This window comes from Dendrobates tinctorius, unplaced genomic scaffold (genome assembly GCF_039654945.1).
Source record: "Dendrobates tinctorius isolate UK_male_01 unplaced genomic scaffold, ASM3965494v1 ptg000240l, whole genome shotgun sequence".
In the NCBI taxonomy this organism is placed as follows: domain Eukaryota; kingdom Metazoa; phylum Chordata; class Amphibia; order Anura; family Dendrobatidae; genus Dendrobates; species Dendrobates tinctorius.
The window spans coordinates 582,707-598,289 of NW_027361907.1; the positions used below are offsets into that span (position 1 = coordinate 582,707).

A 15,583-nucleotide genomic window follows, 5' to 3' on the forward strand; every position below is an offset into this window, starting at 1 on the left:
GAATAAATGTGTTTTCAGGGCACGTTTAAAATTGTGGGGATTGGGGATTAATCGTATTGACCTGGGAAGTGCATTCCAAAGAAGTGGCACAGCACGTGTATAGTCTTGGAGACGGGAGTGGGAGGTTCTGATTATTGAGGATGCTAACCTCAGGTCATCAGCAGAACGGAGGGCACGGGTATGGTGGTATACCGAAACAAGGGAGGAGATGTAGGATGGTGCTGAGCCATGGAGAGCTTTGTGGGTGAGGGTAATAAGTTTGTACTCGATTCTGGAGTGGATGGCTAGCCAGTGTAATGACTTGCACAAGGTAGGGGCGTCGGTGTAACGATTGGCGAGGACTATGATCCTGGCTGCAGCATTCAAGACAGATTGGAGGGGGGAGAGTTTGGTAAGAGGGAGATCGATTAGAAGAGAGTTACAATAGTCGAGACGAGAATGAATAAGAGAAACAGAAAGAGTTTTTGCAGAGTCAAAAGTAAGAAAAGGTCGAATTCTAGAAATGTTTTTGAGGTGCAGATACAAGAGCGAGCCACTGATCGTATGTGGGGGGCAAAGGAAAGCTCGGAATCAAGTATGACCCCAAGACAGCGGGCATGTTGCTGGGGAGTAATAGTGGAACCACACATGGAAATGGCAATGTCGGGTATAGGTACATTAGTAGCGGGAGGAAACACAAGGAGTTCAGTCTTTGACAGGTTCAGTTTCAGATATAGTGAGGACATGATGTTAGACACAGCGTTTAGACAATCGCTGGTGTTTTCTAGAAAGGCAGGCGTGATGTCAGGAGAAGAAGCATGTAATTGGGTGTCATCAGCATAGAGATGGTACTGGAAACCAAATTTACTGATTGTTTGACCAATAGAGGCAGTGTACAAAGAGAAGAGGAGGGGGCCTAGGACTGATCCTTGAGGAACCCAAACAGTAAGGGGAAGATGAGAGGAGGAGGAACAGCAAAAGATACAGTAAAGGAGCAGTCAGAGAAATAGGAGGAGAACCAGGAAAGAACGGTGTCCTTGAGGCCAATGGAACGGAGCATAGTGAGGAGGAGCTGATGATCCACAGTGTCGAATGCTGCAGAGAGATCCAAGAGAATTAGCATGGAGTAATGACCATTTTATTTAGCTGTTAGTAGATTATTAGAGACTTTAGTGAGGGCAGTTTCAGTAGAGTGTAATGAGCGGAAACCGGATTGGAGAGGGTCGAGAAGAGAGTTATCAAAGAGATAGAGGATAAGATGGGAGTGGACCAGACGTTCCAGAAGATTAGAGATGAAAGGGAAGATTAGAGACAGGTCTATAGTTAGCGGCACAGTTTTGGTCGAGGGATGGTTTTTTAAGTAGTGGATGTATGATGGCATGCTTAAATGAGGAGGGAAAGATACCAGAAGAGAGAGAGAGGTTAAATATTATAGTTAGGTGAGGGGTGACAGCAGGGGAAAGGGACTGGAGTAGATGTGACGGAAATGGGTCACTGGTGCAAGTGGTTGGGCGAGAAGAGGCAAGGAGCCTGCTTACTTCTTCTGTGACTGGTTCAAAATCAGAGATTGAGCTAGATGCAGTGGGGAGGGAGGACAGTGCATGGTATGAGGTGATTGGGAGATAATTTCCTGTCGGATCTGGTCATTTTTTCTTTGAAGTAATTGGCCAGATCATCAGCTCGAAGCTCCATGGTTGGGGCCTGTACTCTTGGGTTGAGTAGAGAATGAAAAGTGTCAAAGAGACATTTAGGGTTATTGGACAGTGAGGTGATGAGGGTGTTGAAATAGGTTTGTTTTGAGAGGTGAAGGGCAGTGTTGTATGTTCTAAGCATAAACTTATAATGGATGAAATCTTTGTGTAGATTGGATTTTCTCCACAGACGTTCGGCACACCTGGAGCACTGCTGCAGGAAATGTGTTTGCAGGGTGTGCCAGGGTTGTCGCCATCTGTGTTGTGGTGTTCTATGTATAGCAGGTGCAAATTCATCCAGGGCACTTTGAAATGTTTCATTGTAATGCTCCAATGCAGAATCAGGACATGAGAGGGAGGAGATAGGGGCCAATGAAGACTGCAAGTTCTTCATAAGTTTCTGGGTGTTAATGGCCTGCATTTTTCTATAAGTATGAACAGTGGGGGTGACCTGAGTGGCCTGGCAGTTTTTGATAGAGAATGAAAGAAAGTTGTGGTCAGAGAGCGGGAGAGAGGAGTTTGTAAAATCATCCACTGCACAAAGCCGAGAGAAGACCAAGTCGAGGGAGTTTCCGTCTTCAGGCGTTGGAGAATTAGTAAGCTGCGAAAGGCCAAACAAGGAGGTTAGAGATAAAAGGTGAGTAGCAGATGGGGAGAGGGGGAGAACAATGGGGATGTTGAAATCGCCCATGATGAGGGTAGGGATATCACAGGAGAGAAAATGTGGAAGCCAAGTGGCATAATGATCCAGGAACTGATGGGAGTGGCCGGGAGGACGATATACCACCGCCACTCGCATGGAGAAGGGGGTATAGAGTCTGAAGGCATGGACCTCAGAAGAAGGGAAGACAAGTGAGGGTACTTGAGGGATAACCTGAAAGGTACATTTTGGTGATAGGAGCAGACCAACGCCTCCACCTGCTCTATTGTCTGATCTTGGGGTATGAGAGAAGTGTAGTCCACTATATGAAAGAGCAGCAGCAGCGGTAGTGTCTGACTGCTTTATCCAGGTTTCAGTAAGAGCCAGAAGGTTAAGAGAATTAGAAAGGAAGAAGTCATGAATGAAGGAGAGTTTGTTACACATTGAGCGAGAATTCCAAAGGGCACACTTAAGAGAGACAGAGAGTATGCAGGGAATATTAATAAGATTAGAAGGGTTTCTGAGTGTAGCAGTTGGGGGGGTTGACTTTCTATAACATGGGGGACCAGGGTTGGGAGCAATGTCTCCTGCGACTAGGAGGAGGATAGAAAGAGTGAACAGATGGTTAAGTGATTTGTGAGAGAGTCTCTGATGTTGAATGGTGGGACTGAATGGATCTGTGCAATTTAGCAATGTGAAAAGAGCGTGAGTGCTATACATAGGAGAGGAAAGGAGTGAGGGGCCAATATGGATGGAGTTTAGAGAGTTAATGCCAGGGCAGTGGATGTGTGTGAATGCAGCTGCCAGGATATAAATTATACAAATGCATATGGTATATACTTGTTGTAATCCAAATGTACAGGGAGTAGATGTATATAATTGTCTTACCTGTCTCCTGCCCTGTCTAACTGCCATGTTATAACTGCCTCATACTTTGATTAAATGTACTTCGATTAAATGTGCATAAATGCCCCCTGCATAAATGCCTTCCCCAAGCTATGTCTGAATATATAGGAGGCTAGTAGATCTCCTTTTTTTTTTTTGCTCTCTCTCTTCTCATTAATCAAACTAAATTGAGACAGCAGGACCCAATAAATGTTGTGGTCAGATAAACAAATGTCCAGCACTACATGGATCATAAAGCACTTTACATAGTAACATAGTTTTGAAGGCTGAAGGAAGACCTTATGTCCATCTAGTTCAGCCTATTTTTAGTGCAGCTGTTCTGCATTGTTGATCCTGAGGAAGGCAAAAAACCCAGAGTAGAAGCCAATTTTCTCCATAGGGAAAAAATTCCTTCCCCTAAGGCCTGTTTCACACTTCAGTTTTTTTGTGTCAGTTAAAATCCGCCAAAATGGCGGAAAGTGGATCCGTTGCTAACTGATGTGAACGGATGCCAGTGGACCGTTATTTTGACGGATCCGATGAATGAAGAATTTTAAAGGAACCGCAGCCCGGGAAGAGGAGCGAGAGAGAGAGATAATTTTTTCTGTCCGCCAGAAATGATTTCAGGGTTAAATTTCCGGCTGACTTCATTTCTCCGGGCATACGCACTATAAAATGCGGATCCTGCAGCAAAAAAAAAGTTGCATGGTCCGTCCAGGCATGTCGACAGACGCAAAAAAATTGACGGCTCCGCAAAAAAACGGATCCAACGGATGGCCATCCGTCAAGATCCGCCGGTAATGCAAATCAATGGGGAATAAAACGGATCTGCCAAAAAAAATGGCGGATCCGTTTTTTTTTTGCAAAACAGCGGATTTTGACTGATGGTCAAAAACGGAAATGTGAAACAGGCCTAAGCTGGGTCAACCATCTACCTATAATATTCTGTTATTTGTAACCTTCTATACTGTTACTCACAAGAAAAGCATCCATTCCTTTCTTAAATTCATTCAGTGAGTTGGCCATCACCACTTCCGTAGGAAGAGAATTCCAGAGCCTCACTGCTCTTACCGTGAAGAACCCTCTTCTATGCTGGTGCAGAAATTGTCTTTCCTCCAAACGAAGAGAATGCCCCCTTGTTCTTGTCACAGTCCTTGGTATAAACAGTTCATTGGAGAGATCTCTGTATTGCCCTCTGATATACTTGTACATATATATTAAGTCTCCCCTAAATCTTCTCTTTTCAAGAGTAAATAGACCTAATTTTGATAACCTTTCTGGGTATTGTAGTGAACCAACTCCATTTATTATTTTAGTATCCCGCCTTTGAACCCTTTCAAGTTCAGTAATGTCTTTCTTGAGCACCGGCGTCCAAAATTGCACACAATACTCCAAGTGTGGTCTGATGAGTGAATTGTACAGAGGGAGAATTATGTTTTCATCTCGTGTCCCCAGACCTCTTCTAATGCATCCCATGAGCCTATTTGCTTTGGTGGCAGCTGCCTGACACTGGGCACTCCAATTTAGCTTCTTATTGACTAAGATGCCTAAGTCTTTTTCCATGTCTGATTTCCCCAGCAGTTTCCCATTTAGTAAGTAATTATAGCATCTGTTTCTCCTTCCCATGTGCATAACCTTACACTTATCTGTGACCTCACAACATAAGGGGACAAGCAGAGTAAGTTGAAATAACTATATACCAGGTATAAGCTTGCAAAGTTGAAAACACATATGTAGCATTCAGGATTAACTACTTACTGACATTGAATGGAGTGGAGAAACACATGAGTTGATTCAGAGCAGAGACTGAAAAAGCTGGTTACCAGATATAAGCTTGCATAGTTGAAAACACATATGTAGCATTCAGGATTAGCTACTTATCAATACCTCTTTGCAATGCATCCCAAATACTAATTTGAGTACCCCCAGAATGCCCAAAACCATGACTCAAACGGTATGGGTGCTCACAGTTTTCCCCCAAATATCTGTGCCAAGCAAGGCATTTGCATAGTGCCTCTAAGATTACATGGCCTCTTAAAATAATTGCGCCACGTCCCCCTACAGTGTCCCAACAGTAATAGTAGCTGTTACCCAAAAGATTATGCCAAGATGATGTGTGGCATTACACTCCCCATATTGATAGTTTGTATATATCCCCCCCAAATAAATGTCCAGGACCCGTCCTCAATGTAATAATATACTTAGTGTGTCTAAACTCTATAGATATATAAAATTATGAAAAAACAAACACCAGCCCGACCATCTAAAAATTGACACAAAAAGTATAAGAGGTCTGATATGATGATCAGACTTGTGCTTTTACACATTTCAAATTAGCACAGATGCTCCATTACAGGTTTTCAGGATCATTAATAGAGATCAGCGAATATTTCAATGTTTGGTTCAGATTACGATCGCCAATATTGCAATATCCTCCGATTTATTCGTCGAACATAGCCGAACGCCATTAGTCAATTGGAGGTGAAAACAAATGCATACACAACACCTTCAAATGGGAACAATGGGTTCCACACATCAAATTAGGGGCAGAAACCAGGAAAGTGGCCTCAATTGAAACACAGTACAAATTTTACAATGGTAAGGCAGCAATCTGCCATGTATGAGGTATCAGGGTCTGGCCCAGCATTTACAGGTTTGGATTGAACTTCAAATTAAGATGAGGTGGGTGAGGCATCGGTGAAGGCCTGATGTGCTGGGAATTCTGATAGCACATACAATAGTTCAACCTGCTTTGATGCTCAGACACATTCAGGTGGCACAAATATCAGATTCATAGATTACTATAGTCAGAAAAATGTAAGGATAGTAACACAGGTAGTTGACTCAAAGGCAGTGGAGGCCTAACAGCAGAAGGAGACCCAACCATGAGTCTGCACATTTCCAAAAATTAGTGGCAGACACCAACAAAGTGGCATTAATTGCAATAGAGTAGAACTAGTATAGCAGGGACTGATACCTATTCCACTACAGTCAACCCAGCAGATGGATTGGAGACCCAATCAGGAGTCTTCAAATTAGGGCCTGACACCACCGAAGTGGAATCAATTTCACCAGAGTAGAAATAGTATAATAGGGACTGACTCTTCTTCCATTACAGCCAACCCAGCAGATGGAGACCCAACCAGGAGTGATTACATTTCCACAAATTAGTGTTAACATCTGCAGCAAAGCAGCAGCAGCCTCCTTGCCTTCCTCCTCCTCCACCTCCTCAGATGACCTACTCAGCTGTGTGCCTCTGGGTTCACTCCAAGTGGGATCTACAACCTCATCATCCTCTGTGTTATCCCATTCCTTGCCCTGACAGTCACCCTCCACCTCTTCCTGACCTAACAGCACAGCACAGTACAGTCCGCGTGAGTCTCAGATATCTGAGTCTCAACAGGATCACTTCCCCTCGAGGGTTAATGTCTGGTGACGAGGGTCAGGATGCTGCTCGGAGCCTACTCCGTCCTGCTCTGGATCCAAGCTTAAAAAAATTGGGGCATTGGTTCCTCCTCTTGACTCTGCGAATCTTTAGAGTACACTTCTGATGCCCATGGCATAGAATGTGTGAACAACTCTGCAGACTCACCCATTTGTGGTTCCAACAGGCAGTTGGGTGGTGGGAGAATTGTGACATGGGGAAGCAAGGGTAATTAGGGTGCCATCTCTGTGGACTGTACAGTGCCTGATGTTGAGGTGGAGGAAGATAAGGAGAGTCCACTTCAAGCTGCGCGCTAGCCATCCTCTCAAGCCCATGCTCTTTCTGGCCCTCATAAACAAGGTGTGTATCGTTGTGTGGCTGCCAAAGAAAGGTAGTGGAGTTGCCCGTCCAGTAACAGAAGTTGTCACTTGTGTTTGAAAAGGACATGACAGTGTTGGTGCACTAGTGCTTTCACTAACATTACCACCTACCCCACATACACCTTGAATACCAAGCCTATTCCCCCCTTCCTTGCTTTTTCCCACTCATGTTGCTCAGACTGTGTCGTAGGAGCACACTATTAGAAACAAAAAAATTAGATTTTTTACTCTACAGTAGCTCTGCACATAGCAGAATTTCAGCGGCACTGAATGACAAGGTGAAACATGGCGTGCTGAATTACTTTAGCAACAGAAGTATTTTTTTTTTACTGTGGATGAGGCCTGTATTACAAAGAATACATGTTCCAAACAATTTTAAAGTGAGATCTCCCCTACTGTATCATGTTAGTAACAGAAGAAAGTTCTTTTTTGTGTGATGAGGCCTGTATAACAAAGAATATATGTTCCAAACAATTTCAAAGTGAGATCTCCCCTACTGCATCACATTAGTATCAGAAGAAAGAATTGTTTCAGTGTGGATGAGGCCTGTATAATGAAGAATATATGCTCTAAACAGTTTCAAAGTGAGATATCCTGTACTGTATCATGTTAGTAACAGAAGAAAGTATTTTTTTTAGTGTGGATGAGGCCTGTATACAATAGAATATATGCTCCAAACAATTTCAAAGTCAGATCTAGCCTGCTGTATTCTGTTTTTTTTCTTTTTTTACTCTGCAACAGCTCTACACACAGATGAATTTCACCAACACTAAATGGCAAGATATGGTGTGCTGAATCACATTAACAACTGAAAAAAAAAATATTTTTTTAAATCTGCAACAGCTCTGCACACAGATAAATTTCGCCACCACAAAATGAGAAGGTGGGATGTAGCGTGCTGTATCACGTTTGTAACAGAGAAAAAAATAGTTTATTTTTACTCTGCAACAGCTCTGCACACAGATTAAGTTTTGTGGCACTCAGATGACATGTACCTTGCTGAATCACTTTTAGCAACTGAAAAAAATAGATTTTGAAAGGTCTACTCGTGCATGGAGCACAATAGAAGCAGTGCACAACACACTTCTATGAAATGTGCCCTGGTGTATGTCTGTGGACCTCACTAATTGCACAAGAAATAAAAAATCTGCTGGAAGGTCGATTTCGCAGAAACATAGGCTGATGTATAATGTAGTCAGAGGACAACAGAGCTGAAAGGCATTAACTAATGTGAAAATTGGCAGAGTGTATTTGGGGTTCTTTAGTAGCATTATTCTTAGGCATTTTTGGCAAAATTAGTAACTAAGTTAGGGTAGTGGACAACCTCTTTAACACCTTCCTGACATCCAACGTACTATCCCGTCCATGGGACCCGGGCCCCTATGCCCATGGACGGGATAGTACGTCTACCGCGATCAGCGGCGCCCACGTGGTGAGCGCCGCTGATCGCGGCCGGGTGTCAGCTGATTATCACAGCTGACACCCGGTACAATGTGTCAGGGGTGGTCACGGACCGCCCCCAACACGTTCCCCAAACATGATCGCGGTGTACCGGGGGTTAAAGGGAAGCATCGGCAGGGAGGGGGCTCCCTCCGTGCTTCTCTGAGCCCCCCACGGCAGCGCAATGTGCAGCGCTGCTGCGGGGGGCAACTTTCCTGCAGGCCCCCGAATCCAAGATGGCGACGGGGGCCTGCAGGAAGCTGGCTTCCTCAGTGCCTGCAAAGCGCAGGCATGAGGAAGCCTTCTGCACTGCCTGTGACAGATCGCTGATCTGTCACAGTGATCTGTGATGTGACAGATCAGTGATCTGTCACAGGACAGTGATGTCCCACCTGGGACTATTTAATAAAGTTAAAAAAAAATAAAAAAGTGTTAAAATAATTAAAAAAAAATCGCCAAATAAATTAGAAAAAAAAAAATATTCCCCCAAATAAATCCATTTTTTGGAAATAAAAAAAAAAACAATAAAAGTACACATATTAGGTATCGCCGTGTTCGTAACGACTGGCCCTATAAAACTGTCCCATTAGTTAACCGCTTTAGCGAACCCCTTAAAAAATAAAAATAAAAAACGAAGCAAAAAATAATGATTTATTATCATACCGCCAAACAAAAAGTGTAATAACGCGTGATCAAAAAGACGCATATAAATATCCATGGTACCGCTGAAAACATCATCTTGTCCCGCAAAAAACGAGCCATGACACAGCATCATCAGCGAAAAAATAAAAAAGTTATAGCTCACAGAATAAAGCGATGCAAAAATAATTATTTTTTATATAAAATAGTTTTCATTGCATAAAACCGACAAAACATAAAAAAAGACCTAAATGAGGTATCACTGTAACCGTACTGACCTGAAGAATAAAACCACTTTATCAATTTTACCGCACGCGGAACAGTGTAAATGCACCCCCCCAAAAGAAATTCATGAAACGCTGGTTTTTGTTCATTCTGCGTCCCAAAAATCGTAATAAAAAGCGATAAAAAAAGTCACGTGCCCGAAAATGGTACCAATAAAAACGTCAACTCGTCCCGCAAAAAATAAGACCTCACATGACTCGGTGGGTCAAAATCCGGAAAAATTATAGCTCTCAATATGAGGTGATGCAAAAACTATTTTTACAATAAAAAGCGTCTTTTAGCGTGTGACAGCTGCCAAATATAAAAACCGCCATAAATAGTAAATCAAACCCCCCGTTATCACCCCCTTAGTTAGGGAAAAATAATAAATTAAAAAAATGTATTTATTTCCATTTTTCCATTAGGGTTAGGGTTAGGGTTAGGGCTAGGGCTAGGGTTAGGGTTAGGGCTAGGGCTAGGGTTAGGGTTAGGGCTGAGATTAGGGTTAGGGGTGTTTTGGGGTTCGGGTTGGAGTTAGAATTGGGGGTTTCCACTGTTTGGGCACATCAGGGGCTCTCCAAATGCAACATGGCGTCTGATCTTAATTCCAGCCAATTCAGAGTTGAAAAAGTCAAATGGTGCTCCTTCCCTTCCAAGCTCTGCCATGCGCCCAAACAGTGCTTTACCCCAACATGTAGGGTATCAGCCTAATCAGGACAAATTGCAAAACAATTTTTGGGGTCCAATTTCTCCTGTTACCCTTAGGAAAATAAAAAATTGGGGGCAAAAATATCATTTTTGTGGAAAAAAATGATTTTTTTTATTTTCACGTCCGAGCGTTATAAACTTCTGTGAAGCACTTGGGGGTTTAAAGTGCTCACCACACATCTAGATAATTTCCGTGGGGGGGTCTAGTGTCCAAAATGGGGTCACTTGTGGGGAGTTTCAATAGTTTAGGTACATCAGGGGCTCTCCAAACGCACATGACACCCGCAGACCATTCCATCAAAGTCTGCATTCCAAAACGTCACTGCTTCCCTTCCGAGCCCCGACGTGTGTCCATACAATAGTTTTCTCCCACATATGGGGTGTCAGCGTACTCAGGACAAATTGGACAACAACTTTTGGGGTCCAATTTCTCATGCTACCCTTGGGAAAATGAAAAAATTGGGGACTAATTGATCATGTTTGTGGAAAAAATAAGATTTTTTTTATTTTCATGCCCGGGCATTATAAACTTCTGTGAAGCCCTTGGGGGTTCAAAGTGCTCACCACACATCTAGATAAGTTCCATAGGGGGTCTCATTTCCAAAATGGGGTCATTTGTGGGGGGGTTTCCACTGTTTAGGTACATTAGGGGCTCTCCAAAGGCAACATGACACCTGCAGAACATTCCCTCAAAGTCTGCATTCCAAAACGTCACTGCTTCCCTTCCGAGCCCCGACGTGTGCCCATACAGTAGTTTTCTCCCACATATGGGGTATCAGCATACTCAGGACAAATTGGACAACAACTTTTGGGGTCCAATTTCTCCTGGTACCCTTGGGAAAATAAAAAAATGGTGACTAAAAGATCATGTTTGTGGAAATTTTTTATTTTCACGCCCGGGCGTTATAAACTTCTGTGAAGCACTGGGGGGTTCAAAGTGCTCACCACACATCTAGATAAGTTCCTTGGGGGGTCTAGTTTACAAAAACGTCAAATGGCGCTGCTTCCCTTCCGAGCTCTGCCATGCGCCTAAATAGTGGTTTACCCCCACATGTGGGGTATCAGCGTACTCAGGACAAATTGCACAATAACTTTTAGGGTCCTGTTACCTTTGGAAAAATAAGAATTGAGGGTGAAAAGATCATTTTTGTGGAAAAAATATGATTTTTTAATTGTACGGCTTTATGTTATAAACTTCTGTGAAGCCCTTGGGGGTTCAAAGTTCTCACCACACATCTAGATAAGTTCCTTAGGGGGTCTAGTTTCCAAAATGGTGTCATTTGTGGGGGGTTTCCAGTGTTTTGGCACATCAGGGGTTTTCCAATCGCGACATGGTGTCCGATCTCAATTCCAGCCAAAAACGTCAAATGGCGCTGCTTCCCTTCCGAGCTCTGCCATGCGCCCAAATAGTGTTTTACCCCCACATGTGAGGTATCAGCGTACTCAGGACAAATTGCACAATAACTTTTAGGGTCCTGTTACCCTTGGAAAAATAAGAATTGATGGTGAAAAGATCATTTTTGTGGAAAAAATATGATTTTTTAATTGTACGGCTGTATGTTATAAACTTCTGTGAAGCCCTTGTGGGTTCAAAGTTCTCACCACACATCTAGATAAGTTCCTTGGGGGGTCTAGTTTCCAAAATGGGGTCACTTGTAGGGGGTTTCCACTGTTTAGGTACATCAGGGACTCTCCAAACGTGACATGGCGTCCGATCTGAATTCCAGCCAATTTTGCATTGAAAAAGTCAAATGGCGCTCCTTCCATTCTGAGCTCTGCCATGCACCGAAACAGTCGTTCCCCCCACATATCAGGTATCAGCGTACTCAGGACAAATTGCACAATAACTTTTGCAGTACAATTTCTCCTGTTACCCTTGGTAAAATAAAAAAATTGAACCTGAAGTATTTTTTTTGTGAAAAAAAGTTAGATGTTCATTTTTTTTAAATATTCAAAAAAGTTCCTGTGACGCACCTAAAGGGTTAATAAACTTCTTGAATGTGGTTTTGAGCACCTTAAGGGGTGCAGTTTTTAGAATGGTGTCACTTTTGGGTATTTTCTATCATATAGACCCCTCAAAGTGGCTTCAAATGTGATGTGGTCCTAAAAATAAAATGGTGTTGTAAAAATGAGAAATCGCTGGTCAACTTTTAACCCTTATAACTTCCTAACAAAAAAAATTTTGGTTCCAATATTGTGCTGATGTAAAGTAAACATGTGGGAAATGTTAGTTATCAAGTTTTTTGTGTGCCGTATCTCTGTGATTTAAGGGCATAAAAATTCAAAGTTGGAAAATTGCAAAATTTTCTAAATTTTCGCCAAATTTCCGTTTTTCTCACAAATAAATGCAAGTTATTTGAATAAAATTTTACCACTAACATGAAGTACAATATGTCACGAGAAAACAATGTCAGAATCACCGGGATCCATGGAAGCGTTCCAGAGTTATGACCTCATAAAGGTACAGTGGTCAGAATTGTAAAAATTGGCCCGGTCATGAACGTGCAAACCACCCTTGGGGGTGAAGGGGTTAAGAACATGCAGTTCACCCTTCCTGATACTTATCATATAATATAGCACTATTTTTATGTATTATTCTTTTTTTATTATTATTAATAGTCATGATACGCTGGCATGGTCCATATTCCATATTCTTATTTTCTATCATTATCTTCCCATTTGGTCAGCCACTTTTTGTAGGAAAAATCATGTTCCTAAATTGGCCCCTGTTGATGTTTCATCATCCTGTGTGGGGTTTTTTTAACTACCATTTAATTATGTCATGATTAAATAAAGAACTATGTTTTTTTACGTTGGTGCTTGTTCTTCTGTGACCCCACTATACTATTTATGTGCAATAATGATATAATTTCTTGGTTTCTACATGCATTGAACTCTTAATTTTTGTTTTCTAGTATGATTTGTTTATTTATTTAGCAGTTAATCAGACTATTGAAATAAGAAATCGATACAGCCTGAACCCAGTATTCATACGTCCTTTTATCTTCTAGGAATTGCAAAATTGGATGAAGGTGATGAACTTCTTCTTATAATACCAAGAAACAATGCAAACTTTTCTTTAATTGGACATAGTACTTTCTTTGGGGCAATTAAACTCTCATGAACAGAGCGAAACAAACACAATTTTTGTCTTCCCTTTGAAATTAAGTAGTCAAATAAAAAAAATGTGTGATGTCCTTGAAAGTCCAGGAATAATCTGTATTTTATTAGTGGTACTGAGCGTACTGAAAGAATGCTTTCTGTAAGTCAGTGAATGTTACTTCTTGGAATAAATATTTTCCTGTAAGTTTAGGCAGCATGTTGATTTAAGTTCACCCAGAAACACCCAATAGTACAAAGTAAGGGGAAAATAGAAGCTGTATTCATTGCCTCCTGCCTCTATACAGGGCTGCCACTAGGAATTTCGGGGCCCCGCACTGCTAAATTTTTCGGGGCCCCCTTGAGACTCCGCCCAGGCTCCACCCCTTGAACTGTCCACAGTCCCACGCTCTCTCTTGGAAAAACTCCACTTTTCACCAATCACACATTATCAGTTCCCATCACCAGATCACACATATAGCCAGCAGCCTTTTGTTTTAAGCTGCCACCATAACAAGGTAGACTCTTTTGGCCAGGCCTTACTCTACTATAACCTATTAAACATTTGTTAAAATATGCAATACAATTTAGGTATATTTTTATTTATTTTTCAAATTTTAAAATGACCAATAATATCACACAAGGGACAAATACCACTGTACCATGACCAGACTCCATATTACCACCACATAGTGACCTATAATACCACATACAAAGAACAAATACCACCATACCATGTCCAACCCATATATTACCACCACATGGTGTCCAATAATACCACATACAAGGAGCAAATACCACCACACAATGGCCGGACAAGATATTACCACCACTTTGTGACTGAATATTACAATACTGATCAGTAATAAAAAAAAGCACAATACTAATATCACCATGTGTGCCATTATACACAGGAGATCTGTACTTATTATGCAGTGTCAGTGTAAAGGTAATACAATGATCGTCGGTGACATTGAAAACAGGACCACTGTATATAGTATGCAGTGTATAGTGTCAGTGTATAGGTAACACACTGACTCACCAGTGACACCTCTAGGTGAAGTCTTTCATCTTCAACCAGCACAGATCGCCGTAACTTCTTCCAGCCAGGGCTCGTCTCTGCAGGAAATAACACAGTTATCTAGAGCACTGCTTGCAGAACACATTACTTATTTTTTTCCCATCTTCTACACTACACCAAATGAAGAAAAAAGGTAACATATGGTTGCTCTGCACAGTAACAGGACCGCCCCCAATTAAAACAGTGTAATCATAAAATAAAATAAATACATCACTGCAGTAATAATATCCCTTATTAGCCCCTATGGTAATATCCCCCATCCTGACCCCCGTGTGTCTCATTCCTGGCTTCAGCCATATGTTCTCCCATCCTGCCCTCATGAGTATCCATTCTGCCCCATATGATCTCCCCATCCTGCCCCATCTGTCCCATTATCCTGCCACATCTGTCCCATGATCCTGCCCCATCTGTCCCATGATCCTGCCCTATGAACCTGCACCATCTGTCTCCATCCTGCCCCATGATCCTGCACCATCTGTCTCTATCCTGCTCCATGATCCTGCACCATCTGTCTCCATCCTGCTCCATGATCCTGCATCATCTGTCTCCATCCTGCCCCATGAACCTGCACCATCTGTCTCCATCCTGCCCCATGATCCTGCACCATCTGTCTCCATCCTGCCCCATGATCCTGCACCATCTGTCTCTATCCTGCCCCATAGTCCTGCACCATATGTCTCCATCCTGCTCCATGATCCTGCACCATCTGTCTCCATCCTGCCCCATGATCCTGCATCATCTGTCTCCATCCTGCCCCATGATCCTGCATCATCTGTCTCCATCCTGCCCCATGATCCTGTATTATCTGTCTCCATTCTGCACCATGTCTCCATCCTGCCCCCTGTGTTTCCAATCCTGCCCCCTGTGTCTCCAACCCTGTGTCTCCAATCCTGGCCTCGTGTCTCCAATCCTGCCCCCTGTGTCTCCAATCCTGCCCCCTGTGTCTCCAACCCTGTGTCTCCAATCCTGGCCCCGTGTCTCCAATCCTGCCCCCTGTGTCTCCAATCCTGCCCCCTGTGTCTCCAATCCTGCTCTCTGTGTCTCCAATCCTGCTCTCTGTGTCTCCAATCCTGCTCTCTGTGTCTCCAATCCTGCCCTCTGTGTCTCTAATCCTGCCCCCGTGTCTCCAATACTGCCCCCATATCTTTCATTCTGCCCCCTGTCTCCACTCTGCCCCCGGCAGGATGGACACATGTCTCCATCCTGCCGGCTTGCCGCTTTCAATAAAAAAAGACCTCTTTACCTTGCCATGCTCCTGCGGCAAGAGAGTTTCACTCCAGGCTGAAAGTGCGCACTCGCTGGCGAATTACAATGACATCAGACGCTGGCGACATGTGCGCTGACGTCATCTGC

General features: G+C 42.9%; 1 protein-coding gene across 1 annotated transcript in view; it reads left to right on the forward strand.

The window, feature by feature from the left end:
- The window catches only part of TNFSF13B (TNF superfamily member 13b), a 166,237-nt gene extending 152,990 nt beyond the window's left edge, over positions 1–13,247 (forward strand). Inside the window, 1 exon segment of the mRNA XM_073556814.1 lies at positions 13,062–13,247. Coding sequence (XP_073412915.1) covers positions 13,062–13,174 — 113 coding nt within the window. The 3' untranslated portion in view covers positions 13,175–13,247.
- The last annotated feature ends 2,336 nt before the right edge of the window (positions 13,248–15,583 follow it).